Genomic DNA, 18,446 nt, shown 5'->3' with positions numbered 1-18,446 from the left:
AACCCAATGTCAACCTATAAATACCTACTTTTTGGTTATACTCTTTACAGTCCCAGTCCCATTTTCTACATTGTATGCCTTTTGTCTGTGTTACTGGGTCTACACATGCAGACGTTGTCATGGATAATTCTGACTGCTTCCCCATATCTGGAGTCACATTAAACACCCAGCCATGACAATAAAGACAGACATTAAGACTGCTCCGATGTACGGAGCGCACACTACAGAGCACTCGTCTAAGGGTGGTATAGGTCGACTTCACTTGTGACCCAACAGCCTATCGAGTCAGGTCCTGTGACTGCTCCTGTTTATCCACAAAGAGGCAGAGATGGGAGGCTGTACTGAAAAAGCACTACCTCTGACCCTAATGATTCAAAAAGAATAAAACAGTAGCCTTCATGTTCAAATAGATGTGAGGTGTTGTAATGAAACACCAGTGGGCCAGATATCACATTAAACACTCTTCTGTGTCACCTCGGTCTTACCAAAACTCTCGCAAGATAGAGATTATAGGCCCAGTTACACAGAGATGAGAGACTGACTTTCAGTCCAAGCCAGAAAATCAAGTCTGTGTTTTCCAACTCTGCACACTAACCCTTGATAATCATAATAGAATATGATGCTGACCCAAGGATCAGCTGTTATGAGTGATCCCACATCTCTAACAATGGGTATTGAAGCACGGCCCACCGTGGACACGTTTAACAAATACTTCCATGCGTGGTATTTTGTAGCGAATAAGAGACAACGCATAAAACCTATCCTGAAAAGATGGTGTGGCCCTGAGGGCAGGATGAAGAAGCACGGGGCTAACCTGGGGTAACATCTACACTGTTCTTTCAAGCCTGACCCCTAAGAGTTTCCGGCCCAGAGGCAACCCACAAGGCCGCCTCTGCCCCCTCATCTGGCAGAAGAACTGAAGGCAGACCAACCCTGTTCTCAAAAGGCAGTCAGGAAGCCACGGCCCATAAAAAGTGTAGCTCTTAGCGCAGCTTGCCAAGCAAGGCTTAATTAAAAGTTTTTGAAAGACTATTTTTTTCCAATATCTAATTTTACCTGCTTGTAGATTAGCAAAACAAAAGTCATTTTCCCCCTCTGGTTGGTTGGTGTGGTTTACACTGCAGAATGCAATCTTCAAATAAAGACAATCATCTGGCCTGAAGTTAGAAGCAAGAAGCCCACAGTGAAGGTGGGGCATGGAGCCGGAGCTCCAGTGTGGTTTGGGTTCCTGGCTGCAGCTGCCTCCATGGCCTGGCTGTGGTTTGGCAGTGCGGCCCTCCTTGACTCTGCAAAGCAATGTATTATTTCTCCCATGCCAGTGGTGAGCTGGCTTTCCCTAAGAACCCATCTACCATGCTCATCAAATGCCAGCCAGGCATCTGAGGACAGCAGAGGTGAGAACCAGATCTTGGAGCTCCTGGGACAGGGCCCAGTGAGAGAACTGGGAGGCACTGGGGAGATTTCCTGAGTCACTGGGTCTTGTCCAACCTTTCCACACCCACTAGCTTCAAACTAGAAAAACTCCCTCACACACATCCCTTAAGTCACATTCATTTGGCACTGATCCTGCAAGTCCACTCACCCCAGTATTCTCAATCCTTTTAAGAGAACTTCTACTAACAGACAAGAAGGAAAAGAGCATCAACAGAAAGCTGATGTGTGGGCGAGTCCACACATGCACGCATACACGCATACACGCATACACGAACACACACACACACACACAGACACAGACTCTTCAGTCATGGACACCTCTACAACACATGGAATGCATTATGTCAAGGCTAAAAAGACATCTCAGTCATTAAGAGCATTTACTGTACAACTGTGATGACCCCTGACTACTGTACAGAGTTGTGACTCCAGGACACACAACATAACAAGCCTGGAATCCTGCAAATGCCTACAACCCCAGCTCCAAGGCATCTACACCTTCTTTGGGCTTCTGTGTGTATGTACAGACACACACCACACAGGCATGTGCATATATGTTCACAAATAACATGCATAAATAAATAAAAACTTAAGTGCATATGCTAAAGAGTGTGTGTGTGTGTGTGTCTGTGTGTGTGTCTGTGTCTGTGTATAAATAAATTAGTGAATGAATGGGATTAGAAGCTAAGTAAGAAGAATACTGTGCAGAAAAGGAAAACCACCACACTCTACAGAAGTTGAAATACAGACAACAAATAAACAAACCCAGAATCTACTTCATCAACAGGCAGGATAATTGTTGTGAGCTTGAAGTCAGTCTGGCCTATGTATCAAACTCCAAGCTAGCCTGGAGAGTGAGACCTCCAAGTGAGACCCTTTTTGTTTTATTCTCAAATAAAAAGAATCAGTCTGAGGAAATGGTTCAGGCAGCATGATAAGTGCTTTACCTTGAAAGCACAAGGACATGAGTTCAATCCTTAAAATCCATATTAAAACACACAAACAAACAAAACAACCCTAAGCCAGACGTCATGGCTCATGCTGGTGCTGGGGAGTTGGAAAACAGACAGATCCCTGAGGCTTCATGCCCAGCTATCTACCCCACTTGCTGAATTCCAAGCCTCTGAGACGAATGATAACCAAGGTGGTCCTCGGGCCTCAAAATGCACTCTTATGTGAATGCACAGCAGACAAAGACACTCTCTCTCTCTTTCTCTCTCTCTCACACACACACACACACACACACACACACACACACACACACAAATACCATTAGTAATCAAATATATGTGAGTTAAGAGACTTACATTTATGTAGCTGTTGAAAATGCCAAGTCTGACATCAAGTGTTAGAAAGGACCTCGGTCCACCCGGATCTCACCTGTGGCTGGTAGGGTGTAAATCAGTGTAACTTTGGAAAACTGTTCAATACTGCTCTACAAAGTTCACATCGTACGGCCTGCAGACCAGCAATTTCTTTCCTAGATGAGTGTATATCTGCATATTTAAAGAAGCTTTCACAAACATTTGGTTTGTTCTGCAGCACTGGGATCAAACCCAGGACCCTGGGCATTATATACCACTAAGCTGTGTCACCAGCCTATAGGAACGCATGGAAGGATATTCCTAGAAGTCCTGTTCACAAGAACAACACCTGGGAAATATCCCAAAACCTACTGACAGAGTGGATGCAGGAATGAGCCAAGGAAAGAATGATGTGTGGCGTATTCAGAGGAAAGAGTATTATTTGAGTAATTGTGAATATTGCCTGGCACCCACAGAACGAATTTCAACTTATTGCATTGTATGCTTTTTAATGAGGTGAAAGGGTTTAGTAAAGATTGCAGAGATCGCTCAGCAGGTAAAAGTGCTTGCTACTCCTGAAGAAGGATCCGAGTTCAGCTCCAGCTCGTAACTGCCTGTAACTCAAACTCCAGGGAAACTGACCCCTCTTCTGACCTCTGAGAGGGCACCTGAAACACACACACACACACACACACACACACACACACACACACACACACACACACACACACAGAGCGAGAGAAGAGGGGGGATAAAATTAAAATAGGGGCTGGAGAAATAGTTCAACAGTTAAGAGCCCTTGCTTCTCTGTCAGAACACCCACAGTTCCCAGCACCCACGCAACAACTTGGTTTCAGGGGATCTGACATCCTCATCTGATCTATTTGGCACACAGATACGAATGCAGGCAAAACATCCACACACATAAAATAAAATAGTCTTTTGGACACACATACAGATATGTCCCATTATAGTAAACAGCTGTAAATCCACAACACTGGAGAGCGCAGACAGGAGAATGAAGAAGGAGTTCAAAGTCATATTTGGTCATATATGGAACACAAGGCCATCCTGAAATAACTGAGACCCAGACTAAATGGAAGAAATGCTGAGTGTGGTAGAGCGTGTCTACAAGTACTCAGGAGGCAAAGGCAGGCAGATTGCTGGGAATTAGATGGGAATTAGATGCCAGCCAGGTTTACATAGGGAGCTACAGGACAGCCAAGGTTACATACCCTTTCACAAAGAGAGATTGCCGGAGGAGGACTGGGGGATGGAGGGAAAAGAAAAGTCATACGGATACAAAACTACCTAAAACACACACACACACACACACACACACACACACACACACACACACACACAATAGATGATATATTAGTCTAATAGTCTTTCATGTTATATATATACATATATTATATGAAAGCAAAGAAGTAGCAAAAGGAAGACCCAGGTGATGGCCACCTATAATTATCTGAAGTCAAACAGATAAACAGATGGAGGGGAATCACGTCTAGGTGTACATAGATTCTAGTTTGAGCTAGTAGTGAATTCATGGGAATGTGTTACATTAAAAAATTAATAGAGCCATTCATGTGCCAACACTGAGAGTGTATCATAGACCAAGAATTAGGATTAATCTGTTTTCTACTCCCAGGCAATTGCCACATGGCCTAGGTGGACAGAGAAAGCCTGAGAGGACCCTGCCTGATGCCATGGAGCCCAAGATGGCAGACCAGGCCCAAGATGACCCACAGCCCCATGCCACTTGGTCTAGGCAGGCAGAGCAAGCCCATGACAACCAGTGCTATGTGGCCCAGATCATGCTAGAGATAACCCGTTCCCCCAGCATGCCATGGTGAGTCACAGCACTCCTGAGATGATCCCAGACATCCAGAGACTCTGGGTACCACTAAGATGTGCAAGTAAATGGTGGCGAGGTGGAAGAGAAAGAGAGGCAGAAGGATGCATGGAACTGGGGACTCACGGGTAGTGAAGAACAGCCTGATGTGAGTGTCCAGCACTGACACCTAAGGCCATGGCGAGGTTCTGTCCATGTTGCCATGTCTGGGTCTGTGGCCCTGCAGCAGCAGAGGCTGTTGCCACCAAAGGCCACCAAAAGCCATGGACTGCCTGGGACCATGTTGATGTCTGAGGGCTGTGCAGAGCTGGCCCCACCCCTCACCAACTGCACTGTGCATGTGTGCAATCAGAGCTCACCCTGGTTGCAGGGTTGCACGTGAGCATGGTAAGCAGGAGAGCTGGCCCTCAGGTCATGAGAGTGGGAGAGCTGGCCCAGCCCCTCACCTCTCCTGCACTCCAGAGAGCGCCAGCCCTGCTGGCATGGGCACAGGCGAGCCAGTCCCCAGGGTGTGAGAGCTGGCTCTGCTCCCCTGCTGCACATTGGGTGAGCTAGCTCAGGCAGTGCTGGAGAGCTCACCCTGGGGGCACAAGCGTGGGAGAGCTGACAGGCTGACAAGTTCAGCTGCCACCCAGGCCTAAATCCAGGGCTTTGAGTTAGCCTGCCCCAACAGCTACCCCATCTTTGAACTGCTGGAGTGCATGAAGGGGCTGGTCCTACAGATCCAAAGGAACTCCATGACACAGGGCAACAGGGTATCCAAAAAGAGTCCTGGTGAGGATTCAGTACTGATAGTGTAGCAGAAGTCAGAGGCCTTGAAACAGACCAATGACTCCTTGCAATGGACATTTGCAAGTAAAGAATGAGGATAAAAGGATACACTGTGGGACACACTGTGACACAATACAGCTTCCACAACAAGATTGTCTTTTCTTTTGGTGGGGAAGGTTGCAAGGGTGGCAGCGGCGGGTATGAAGCAATGGGGAGATGAGTGAGATTGGGGTGCATGAGGTGAAATTCACAAAGAATCAATAAAAAGTTAAACTTAAAAAGATTAATCCGGGGCTGGAGAGATGACTCAGTGGTTAAGAGCACTGACTGCTCTTCCAGAGGACCTGAGTTCAAATCCCAGCAACCACATGGTGGCTCACAACCGTCTGTAATGAGATCTGATGCCCTCTTCTGGTGTGTCTGAAGACAGCTACAGTGTCCTTGTATATAATAAATAAATCTCTTTTTTAAAAAGATTAATCTGCTTTGAGCGGTCAGAGTTTAATATGATTCAAGGGGGGAAATGAGATGTTTATCTTGAGGGTTATGTGCTATCAGGCACGCCTGGAGATACAACCGCCTCAGTGGGAGAGTGCCAGAGGCATTTGTCTGTTTAGAGTGGGTGGATTGCTTGCTTGCTTTTACTATCCCTCTCACAAGCTATGCGAAAGCATAAAAAGCTAACAGCACTGGAGGTTGGGCCGAATTGCCTGAATGGGGAAAACGCTGCTGGTTCCAGGTTGCAGTGTGACTGTTCCCATTAGACAGAATTACTAATGCTCCCTTTGCCTCAGTTTCCCCTTGTTCAAGAGGGGAAGTTAATACAGAAATTTCCCAGAAGCAAAATATATAGATCAGGAGAAGACTGTTTGCCTAGTATGCAAAAGTCTCTAGGTTTAGTCTCCAGTACTCGGAGCTGAGGTACCACAACGCAGGAGGCAGAAACAGGAGGTTGAGGGGTTGAAACAGGTATGAGAGACCCTGTCTCTAAAAACTAAAACTAAAACTAAAAACAAGGGACTTCTTTAAGAATTCAGGAAGTTAAGTAGGACAAGCGGTTCAGGACTGGAGAGCTAGCTCAGTGGCTAAGAGCACTGACTGCTCTTTCAGAGGTCCTGAGTTCAATACCCAGCAACCACATGGTGGCTCACAACCACCTGTAATGGGATCCGATGCTCTCCTCTGGTGTGTCTGAAGACAGCTACAGTGTACACACATATATAATATAAATAAATATTAAAATAAATAAGTAAATCTTTTTAAAAAATAAAAAGACACGTGGTTCAAAATTAATCCAGGCCACCCCAAGTCACAAGGAGAGAAAGTTAGCAGAAGAACTACACGGAGCTGTTACTCCCCAGTACACAGCCATGCTTGGCTGTGCCTGCTTTTACCTGTGCTTGCTAGCCTACGTGAAAGCCAGGAGCTGCTGGGTACAATGTCACACACCTATATAATCCATTATAATAAAAGTCACACCTTTAATTCCATCATTCTAAAGGCAGAGAAATTCTGTATCAAAAAAACAAAAATCAAACAAAAATCAAAACTATTAAAGTGTTCATGTGTGGCCTGTTTCTAGCAGTTCTAAGGTACAAAGCTGTTCAGTGGGTCCTGGAGGGTTTAATAGTCAAAAACTAATTTTAAAAGAACACACGTTTCCAGAGATATGCTTGATAAGACAGAAAAAAGTCACATGGGACAATGTGGGAGTGAGAGTTAGAAGACACAAGACAAAGAGTTCACTTAGTGCCCCAGGGCACATTCTTGTTGCTCTGCAGAATAGTAAAATCCACAAGAACCGAGGTGGTGCCAGGCTGAGTGTGCTTTGTGTGTGGAAATGGGAGTGTTCTTGGGTCTTAAATGTGCAGCGAAGAATTTAATTGATCTCTTGGGGCTAGAAGCATGGCTTTGTGGTTAAGAGAACGTGCTACACAACCATCAGGACCAGAGTTCAGATCCTAGCGCCCATGGAACAAGATGGGGTTCCTGAAACCCCAGCTCCAAAGGGCATGGAGACGGGGATTATTAGGGCTTCCTGGGTTCCAAGCCAAGAAAACTTGAGCCCTGGGCTCAGGGAGAGAGATTCTGCCTCAAAGGAATGGGCAGAATGTGGAAGAGGAAGACACTGTCCTCTGACCTCTGGGTATAAAAGCACATACATTTGTACACACACACACACAGACACATACATACACACTAAAGAAGTAAGTGAACTTTCCTGAAAAAACAAACTGTTTTGATTTATTTTCTTTTTGTGTTGTTTTGTATGAAGTGGGGTCTTACTGTGTGTCCCCAACTGTCCTGAAACTCACTGAAGCTGGCCTTGAACTCACAGCAATCCTCCTGCCTCAGTCTCTCAGTGATGAAACTACAAAAGTATACCATAACGGCCAGCTGAGAATTTCAAATAAAATTTTGGTTTGAGTTTTTGGATTTGGTTTTCGGTTTTTGGTTTTACCAGAATCTCTAAGGTTAACACCAGATGGTCCCGCTAGGTAATTACATGAATTGGTTCACCTTGGAGAGTTGTCTCGTACCCGCCAACTCAATATTGAAGAATAGCTGCCAGATATTATGCACAGAAAAACTACCAGAAGTGAGAGACACAAGGAGGCGCCATTCAGTCGCACCTTTTAAGTAAAGTTAGTGTTTAGAAGAACAAGCTTGAAGCTTTCAGGAAAATCAACTTGCTTGAAATAAGTTCTGTAATGATCTCAGTAACAGAAGGAAATTTTCTAGCTTTTGTCACGAGGGGTGGGGATAAAGAGAGCTGTTTGATCAGTTGTGGCTGTTTTGAGACATGGTCTCATGAAGCCCTGGTGGGCCAGGAGCTGGCAGAGGCTGGAATGACCTTGAACTCCTGGTCCTGAAAGAGCTGCATGCCACCCTCCCAGTTTAGGAAGTGCTGGGGATTGAACCCAGGTCCTTTGGTGTGCTAGGCCAGTGCTTTATGCACTCAGCTACAGTGGCTGTTTAATGAGCTTACCAGAGCATGTATCAAAACGGTTTCCAGGGATGGCAACTCCTCTGCCCATGTAGCCTCTCCTTCCAAACATTCTGTAAGCTGCCCTTCAGAAAGAGCCTATTCTTACTTCAGTCCCAGCTCTCACATCTTAACACATCTAATTAAAGGGGGAGAATCACACATAGTAGGCAATGATTCCCCCAGAAGATGGGCTATTAAGTGAAAATCTCAGTACCGAGGTTGGGATACCTTCCTATGTGTTACTGATCAGGAAACCCCACAGGCCCCCTAAACAACACGTGCTACCACCATTGATCTTGGTTACCCAGGAGAACGAGATGACGGTAAGAGCCTATTGATGAAGACACGATCCACTTTGGTTGTAAGACCGTGAAATCAAGCTGGAACAGACCTGATGACCTTCTCTGGTGACTCCTTTTCATTGTGCCAGGGGGAGTGTGCTATGTATGCAGTCTGTGGTGGGGAGGGAGAAGAGACAGCCGTGGTACCCATTCAGCCACTCGACACTACAATTCCAACCTGCAAGGCACGATGTGTGCATTGATGGAACAGAGGCATGAACAGTAAGGGGGTTGGCAACTCCTTTTACACTGAACTTGAGGCTAGCTCCACAGGAAGGAATTCGTGTCTGGTACTATAAACCTAGTCAAGAGTCCATAGCTGGGGAGGTCACTGGCCCCAAGAGGAACCTACTCCTGTCATTTTGTTTACCAGCACAATTGTCAAACTGCCTTCTAAACTGGTACAATTCTTGTACCGGCTGATATGTGCTGCCCTCAACCTTGGCTAGAGAAGCTTCTCTCTGCAGTGGTTAGCAGTGAACTGAGAGACTCATAACTAGTCAAAGAGCTGTGAACAAGTGTCCATGGAGGACTCAGCCCTAATAGGACATCTATATCAGTCCCATCCTTCAGGCTCAGGGCATCTTGGCAAAGGGATGGAAAGATGCAGGAACAGGAGGATGGGGGAAATGCTGCCTTCAGAACACGATATGGCCCCTGAGCTCATGAGCTCAATACATCTACAGTTACCCACATGACATCAACTCAACAAGGATCAGTCAGCATTCCAACAGGCAGCACCTGAAGGACCCGGAGGGTTACTAATAACAAAAACAGACGGGACGTGAAGGAGGAAGGGAGGAGCAGGGAATTTCTGGGAAGGAGTTGATCGTGCATACAATCAAGGTACATCATTCACACATATGAAACTGCCAAAGATAACAAGTATTCTGCCGTTTAAAATGGGGCTTTATTGTTCCCATAGATCTCTCCTATCCCCAAAAATGGGAAGAACCACTACCATTTTGGATTTATGCCAAGGGCAAAGAACTACAGGCGTTTGTTCCAAGACGAGCTACAGCCTCTGCCCTAAAGGACTCTCCCGGGCCGATGATAACTATCGTTGAGCTTTCAACCATAAACCAGTGAGGATGGGAACACGTACCTTACAGGTAGAGAAGAGGGTATCCAACAAAGATGTGGGGGAGGACAGGTGGGAGGAGGTCACAGCTACCATCCTAGTGCCATCTACGAAACTCCGTCCTTAAGCCTCCTCCACAAGAAGGCAGATAGCAACAGCACTGAGGGGGGAACCAAAAGACAAAGGATGGCGTGTCTCTGCCTCGAAAGTGAGCATCATTCTGGTCGATGATCCAGGAATGGGAAGTGGGCAAATGAGAGCGGGCCTTTGTACTTTGCATGGAGAGGCCTAAGCCCTCAGAAAGAGACAAATGCCATGTGAGTCCAGCCCATCACTAGGAGGCTTCTAGACAAGTCAGACCCATAGACGAAGTAGATTGGGCTTGACGGTGTGGCTCAGCAGGGATAGGTGCTTCCTGCCAAGCCTTGCCGTCGGAGTTTAATACTCAGAATCCACACAGCAGAAGGAAGTGATTCCTGAGTTGTCCTCTGACCTCTATACACCTTCAGCTAATTAAGCGCGCATGCACGCGCACACACAGACAGAGACAGACAGAGAGAGAGAGAGAGAGAGAGAGAGAGAGAGAGAGAGAGAGAGAGAATAGGTAGCTAGGTAGATAAAGAGATAGATAGATAGATAGATAGATAGATAGATAGATAGATAGATAGATAGATGATAGATAAGTAGATAGATGATAGATGGGTAGATGATAGATAGATAGATGATAGATGGGTAGATGATAGATAGATAGATAGATAGATAGATAGATAGATAGATAGATAGATGATAGATGGGTAGATGATAGATAGATAGATAGATAGATAGATAGATAGATAGATAGATAGATAGATAGATAGATACTTTTAAAGGAAAGAGGAAAGAGGAAAGGAAAAAGAAAGAACTGGGTGCTGCCAGGGCTCAGAAGGCAGGGGATAGCTTTTGTTTGGAATTTGGACGGAGGTGAAGGCTGCACTGTCTAATAATGTCTGCGAACAGCACACATAGAAGCAGCTGTAAAGAAAAAGTTCAAAGTCTGTACATTTTAACATCATTTTAGAACACTGAAATTAACTGCTATGTGCAGGTAAAGCGGAAGAAGGGAGAAATGGAGGAGCGAGGAGGTAAGTGGAGGGACCCGTGGTTCTCAGACTTGTGTTAGCTGCAGCTTTCTTCAAACACAGAGATGAAATGTTGTTACCCGGAGCAGGTACTGAAGGAAAGGCCACCCAGAGACTGCCCCACCTGGGGATCCATCCCATTTGCAGCCACCAAATCCAGTCACTATTGCTGAGGCCAAGAAGTGCTTGCTGACAGGAGCCAGATATGGGTGTCTCCTGAAAGGCTCTGACAGAGCCCTACTGATACCGATGAGGATGCTTGCAGCTAACCATTGGATTGAACAGGGGGACCCCAATGGAGGAGTTACAGAAAAGACTGAAGGAGCTGAAGGGTTTTGCAACCACATAGGAAGAACAACAATATCAACCAACTACAGCTCCCAGGGACAAAACCACCAACCAATGAGTACACACGGTGGGATCCATGACTCTAGCCACATATGTAGCAGAGGATGGCATTGTCTAGCATCAATGGGAGGAAAAACCCTTGGTCCCGTGAAGGCTTGTTTCCCCAATGTAGGGTAATGCCAAGGCGTTGAGGTTGGAGTGGGTGGGAATGAAAGCATCCTCATAGAAGCAGGGGGTGGAGAAGGGGAGGTATTGGAGAAGGGGGGCAAGGGGATAATATTTAAAATGTAAATACATAAAATATCCAAGAAAAAATTAAAAAAAAAAAAAAGAATCTCATCCACAAGATGGCGGCACGTAGAGGCTCAGCTTTGGATGTGCCACCATCTTGTGGAGTTGCTTAGGTCATGAGAGTGTGTGCTGGTTAGTTTTTGTCAATTTGACTAAACTTGAGTCACCAGAGACGATGAAAACAGGGAACCTCAAATGAAGAACTGCCCCCATCAGACTGACCAATAGGCACATGTGTGTGGGCATTTTCTCAATTAATGATTGATATGAGAAAGCCAAACCACTTCGAATGGTACCTCCCCTGGGCAGGCGGTCCTGAGCTATATAAGAAAGCGAGCTGACTAAGCCATAGGGAGCAAACCAGTAAGCAGTATTCCTCAGTGGCCTCTGCTTCAGTTCCCACCTGGGGTTCGTGCCCTGGCTTCCTTCTATAACAGATTGTGACTTATAAAATGAAATGAGCCCTTTCCTCCCCAAGTTTCTTTTGATCAAAGTGTTTATCACAATAAGTAAAGTAATTAAGACAGAGTTCATCTTTATGACTGGGACCGATGTGCAAAAGAGAGGCTCCAGTTTGCTCTGTCACCATTTGCTCTGTCACCGCTTCTGACGTGCAAAGGCATCATGGGAAGATGGCCATCCACGAGGAGGTAAATATGCCTTCACCATACACCAAATCTGCAAGAGCCTCAGTCTTAGACATCCCACTTTTCAGAGCTCTGAGAAATGAATTCTTGTTCTTTCTAAGCCACCTAGCCTGGAGTACTGCTGTTAATGAGTCAAACAACTAGCATGAAATCCCAACTCTATAAATAGCAATAGCAATGTATCTGTGAATGCCAGAGACCACCTAAGAAACCTACTAGGTCCCCTTCTTCACTTGCACCCCAGGGTAACATCTGAGCAACCTCTAGGAACTTGCAGGATATCTTTTGGTTTGTACATCATTGGTACAGGTGAAGGGCAGCATCCTAAAGCCCTGCCTTCAAGTATGATACGGTGAGACTTCGAACTAGTAAAGCAGGTTTCACTTTAGAATCAACTGCAACTCCTTCTCTCTCTGCCACTCGCCAATTATGTGATCCAAGCAAGTTACTCATCTGTCCCGTCCAGTGAGAAACCAAACTGTGTGGGTGTGTCCCGGGGCCGATGAAATGTAAACAGAGAATTCACGGTGGATGAAGGCTATTGCTACCCTCTTGTTTTATTGGACATCTCTCTGTTTCCTGTGTAGTGAGGTGACTGGTGGAGAGGATGAATGAGACCATGAATGGAAGCTATAAGAGTCTGGATGACAGATGAGAAAGGTTTCAATTAAAGTAATGGCTGTGAAGGGCTGAAGGGAAGATGGCCTGAAGGAATATTCTAGAAGGGTTGTCAAGAATAAGCTTTGACAATAAGTTTGTCAAAGAATAAACTCTGACAGCCATCTTCTCTGCTTTCAAGTTAGCCTGGGAAAAAAGGGCAAAGAGAAGAGGATGAGCCCGGAGGTTTCCAGAACTATTCTGGGGAGAGATCCTGGCCAGAGGCCCATGTAAAGCCTGTTGGAAGAGAGCTTTTAAAGTCTACTCTCTCCTCTCCAATGTACCACACAGACACCGTCACTGACTGCCTGTCCTTCGACAAATCCCTGCAGTACTGAGCAAGTTGTGAATCAGGTCAAACAGGAGCAACACCCATCAAAGCACTCAGCTGTGAGCTATGGCCCAGGCAGGGTTCTAGGCCTCCTCGCACCCCCTATCTACTGTCACCCGGCCATTGGTTCTTCTTCAGCACTCAAGAAGAAAACAAAACAACCCTCAGCACAGACCTGTGTTCTACGGGTGGAAATGGGAAGTTTTGGGGCACTGTGGAGCATAAATTTATGAGGCAGTTAAAAATAGACATCTGATGTGCTTGGAGATACTTTTGATTGTAATATGGGGTATATGTTGAGGGGCAAGGGTGTTGTGTTGGCAGAAGCCAGGATTCACAGCTGTTCCCAGTGAGAAAGTATTCAGTCCAAAATGTGCTATAATAAAGTATGTAACCGTGGACTTGACATTACTCCTGACTTGTAAGTCTAGGGGAAGCAGATAGTAATTAATTGCACGGTAGAAATGGGGCTGGAAGAATTTACAGAGACAGGTAGGATAAAGGATTACCCAGGTCCCCACAGCACAAGGCATATAAATGTCTCATTTCCTAAAATTCCTATAAGTAATGCCATACAACAGCACCCTTCATTGGTCTAGGAAGATGGATCAGCAATTAAAATCACTGACTGTTCTTCCAGAAGACACAGGTTCAGTCCTTGGCACCCACATGGCGGCTCACAGATGACTGGAATTACAGTCCATGGGGACCCAATGCCCTCATCTGACCAAGAAGGCATGTTCCACACAGGTATACATTTACACAAAACATCCACCCGTCTGTAGGGAAAGCAGGTTATTCCTATAGACTGAAGAGGAGTGCTCTGCACTGACAGTGACAAGGACTGCTCCTGTAGACTGATGGACAGTGACAAGGACTGCTCCTGTAGACTGATGGACAGTGACAAGGACTGCTCCTGCAGACTGATGGACAGTGACAAAGACTGCTCCTGCACACTGATGGACTACTTACTGCTGCTCGACCCTCATCCAGCCCATGCCTTCTTCAAGCTAATTTCCTTGCCACCCATTAAGCCAAATACTCGCTAGCCCTCCAAACCTGGCTACCTCTTTCACACCTGGAGGAACAAAACTTCAAGTTTCTCAGCTGCATGACCTTCGCCCTCCTTCATACAGTGACCTTTGGAAGGCAGCTCTGTTCACTACTGCAGCCCAGCACCACTGCAGAACTTTGCACTTACGACAACTGGCAGTTACCACAATTTCTTACCATGATTTCATTATGAGCCCTCTTGAAAACAGAAACTAAGCCATTCCTACTGCTGCCCCTCAGACATTTAAGGTGTGCTGAGTGAAACAAAACAAAACAAAACCAGACCGGCACAGTGGCATGAAAATACAATGAAAAGCTACGCCCTCAATAGCTTATCATCTATTCGCTAAGGGAAAAGATAAGCTCATGAAATATTAAAGTTTTCTGCTAGAGATAGAAAGTTGGCCATCGTGAGGAATGTGTGTTTTGAAACATGAATAAATGAAGGTCTCCGTTCCAGAATATACACTATGTGATAGTGTACAAATAGTAAGTGTGTGTCATCGGGCACTTCTGGAAACCCCTGGCTTTAATTAAAGTGTATCACTTGACTTGAGAGCAATATCCAACAGAAGTCCAGCAAGGAGCAGAGTCTATTTGAGGATATTTGTGGTCTACCGCCCTGATTGCTTCAGACAGTAAGTGCTCACTGAACTTGTGGAATGAGTAATCAAGCAGTCTGATACCTTTTTTCTTTTTCCTCCTCCTCCTCACCACCATCATCATCATCCTCTTGCTCCTCCTCGTCTTTTTCATTTGCTGCTCTGGGTGTCTATTGGAAGCCTTAAGCTCATTCAAAAGTGCACAGACATGAAATGCTTATAAATTGTAGTGCTAAAGCGCCATTAACACCTTCAGGCTTTAAGAGAGAAGAGGAACTACACCTCATTCCATTGAATCAAGACCAGGGAAAACTTGAAAGAAGGAAACAATGTTTATATCCTCTTCTTCGTTGAGACAGGGTATCACTATGGTTGGCCTCGACCACCCCGCATGCCTTTGAACTTTCCACTCCGCCTACTGAGTGCTGACACTGCAGGCGCACACCACCATATCAGTCTAGCTGCATGGTATTCACACTTCATACCCAGAGGGGGGCGGGTATGTCAAGAGTTAGGGTCACCTAGAATGTGCACTTCACATAAAGGAAATGACCCACCCTAGGCCCCTAACTTTTCCCTGCATTTGGAACCCACTTGTCAAACAAGGTATTCATGTTTCCTTTGGTGAAAAAAGAAAAGGGGGGAGTTGTCTCTATAGAAAAATAGCTACAAACTATTTTTCTATATCCTATCTCCTCTCTATTCCCCATGGTTCCTTGGCCAGGAAGGTTAGGAGTTCAAGGCTAGCTTCAGATAACACAGAAACTTAAAAGTCTGCATGGTCTACGTGAGACCCTGGAAAACAGCAACAAGAAAGAAAGTTGCAGATCTGTGGCCCTCGGAATAAAGATGAACGTAGGGAAGCAATCAGAGTGTGGAGGAGAATTTCACCTCAGGAAACAGATGCACACCAGCAAACCCAAGCACTCAGGAAGGTAAGGCAAGAGGATCGTTTTAGCACAAGAGTTTGCAGCCAGCTGAGGACAACAGAGAGACACTTATGAAAAGGGGGTTTGGGAAAACTAAAGACAGAATAAGAGCGAATAGTGTTTATGCTTATGCTCAAGAGTTCAGAAATATTGTGAGCTTGGTTCACTTTTCCGGCGTGCGATTTTGGAATTAGGAAAAATAAATGGTTTATGAGCAAAGAAAAGCAGTAAGGGAAGAAGAACGTTATCATCTTTTAGCTGTTTATTCATTCATCTGTCCCCATGCTAGGGGTTCTGCGGACTGCACAAGTGACCTTAAGTGATGCTAAGCAGGACCCTCCGAGAGCATGTAAGATACCCACAAACCACCACCACACAGAGAAGACAGGAAAAGTCCCACAGGGAAGGAGGTGCACAATAAACCTCACCTCAAAGGAGAAGAAATCTGAAATGTGTTATAAAACATACTCTCCGAAAAACACTACGGATGAAGAGAAAGCCATCTTTGCTCGTCCTCACTTCTTGCTGAGCTATCCGCTGGATTCTACCCTAGCCTAGGGTCACTGGCACCTCCCCAGTTACCACATGTTCCCATTACCACGGAGTGGAGAGCGCGGATGGTGGTAACTTATCTGTGCAGGACTCTGAAATGGGCCAGGCTGTGCAGTCAGCCAATGAATCTACTCGAAGCCCTACAGGGTAAGCAGGTTGGGGGAAGGGTGGTATAGAAGCCTGCTGATACTTTTTTTTTGCACTTATTTATTTATTTTGTACATCCGTGCATATGTATGTGTGTGGACATGCATGCCGCAGCACACGCGTGTAGATCAGAGGACAATTTGGGGAAGTTGGTTCTCCTTCCGTCACACATTTAGGTTCTGGGTACTGAACTCAGGTTTGGTGGCAGGGGCCATTAACCACTGAGCCATCTTGCCTTCTCACCTGCGCGCGCCCGCGCGCGCGCGTGCGTGCGTGCGTGCGTGTGTTTGCTATTGTTGAGAACTGAACCCATAGGTCTGACCCAGGTGGAGCATGAATGCTCTCACTGTGTTGTGGTACTGTTTGTGGTACTGCAACGACCCTCACAGTACCAATCGTGAACGCAGAGTTCTGTGACTCTTCCAAACCAGCTCTCTTAAAGATTTGAATTCCAAGTTTGCATCTTGGGTTATGCCACTGTATCATCTCCCTGCTAATCAATTACTGCCGAATTATAAAGACATTACACAGCTGTCGGAGAATGAGCAATTTGGGTCATTTGCCCCTCTGTACCGAGCATCTATTTAAAACTATGCTTATTTACGACAAAAAAAATGCATGTATACACATTTATTGATCAGCTCTGAAGGTGAGATGCTTTTCAAGGACATAGCTTTCAAAATCTTTCAATTGAAATCCATTGCCCAAGGTCGATGGTGGCACATGCCTGTAATCCTGGCATTCTCACTATCCACAAGTGAATTGCTTAGCCTTATGTTTCCGCACCTGGAAAGTGGGTCTAACAATAGCGCCATATCCTAAAGCGAAGAGGATGCGGTGCTATTGTCTACATAAATGGCTAAGCGCGGTGCCTGGCACGAAGTAAATGTTCAGTAAATGGATTTCATTATTTGGATGTTAGCCTTTGGTATCTCCAGAATTCAAGTCGCCCAGTGATCACAGAAAGCTTTCCCCAGAGTCGCTGCCAACTCTTTAAGAACATCTCTACCTACAGCTCAACAGAGCACAGTGACATCAGCCACCTGCTTCCCTGGACCAGCTCCCGGAGGTGGCCATGTCGCCTCGCTCAGGCCCCAAAACCCGGCAGACACTGTCTCCGGGTTCGCAACAGCACAAAACTTAACCCAGCTTTCTCACTTGAGTGAACTCCAGTTGGAGGCGATCACCAGGCTAGGTGGGCACGGATCCCGATCTGAAGGAATGCGGGCACCGAGCCAGGAAGGGCAACACTTCCACCTGCCAAGCGCTAGGTTGGGCAGCGCCCCTCCACTGCATCCACGGTGACTCCCACCCTGTCACAGGAAACCGGGGACCTCTCTCACAATGCCAATCTGATGAATTCCCCGCGTACTCTCTGAAAAACCAGCATTGCCACGGTTTGGGGGGTGGGGGCACCCAGGTGAAATGCGACCCCTAGGGTGCCTTGAGAGCGCAAGGAACCGAGGTCCAGGCGCCGCTGCCTCCGCTCCGCAGACACGTGCGCGCGGGTAGCCAGCGGGTCCTGCCTGGGGCCCCCGCCACCCAGGCCGGCTCCGCGCGCTGCACTCACCAGGTGAAGAGTTTGCCTCGGATCCTGCTCAGTTGGCTGCCGATACTGCTCACCGTCCCCAGCGCCCGGGGCTCGCTGGCCCCCGTGCTAGCGGGCGACTCAGCCTCCATGGGGTCCCTCCGAGCCTCGCGTGCCCGGAACCCCGATAAGTGCTCAGGCCCGGAAGACAGGAGGCGGTGCCTGTGAGGATAGCGCGGACTCGGCTCGCGCCCTGCCTTGCTCTCCTGCTGCGCTCGCTAGCACGCTCGCCTGGGTCCCGGTACTCCTCCGCCCAGCTCTTGCGACAAATCATTAACTGTCAAGCCCTTAAAGCCAGACAACGCTTTTGCAGATCGCCACCTGGCACCTTTGGGAAGCTGGAGGAGAAAGGGCGGGTTTGTTTTCCCGGCTAGTGTCAGAGCTGAGTAGGGCTGAATGTAA

At 46.6% G+C, this 18,446-nt stretch overlaps 1 protein-coding gene across 1 annotated transcript in view; it reads right to left on the bottom strand.

Moving 5' to 3' along the window:
* Nucleotides 1-18,166, bottom strand: part of Slc35f2 (solute carrier family 35 member F2) — a 43,531-nt gene extending 25,365 nt beyond the window's left edge. The window contains exon 1 of the mRNA XM_032911156.1: nt 18,027-18,166. Within this exon, the coding sequence (XP_032767047.1) occupies nt 18,027-18,136 (110 nt within the window). The 5' untranslated portion in view covers nt 18,137-18,166. The remainder of the gene's footprint in view (nt 1-18,026) is intronic.
* Nucleotides 18,167-18,446: the final 280 nt, after the last annotated feature.

The sequence above is a fragment of the Rattus rattus genome, chromosome 8 (assembly GCF_011064425.1).
Source record: "Rattus rattus isolate New Zealand chromosome 8, Rrattus_CSIRO_v1, whole genome shotgun sequence".
Classification (NCBI taxonomy): domain Eukaryota; kingdom Metazoa; phylum Chordata; class Mammalia; order Rodentia; family Muridae; genus Rattus; species Rattus rattus.
This window is presented reverse-complemented; position numbering and strand designations above follow the sequence as displayed.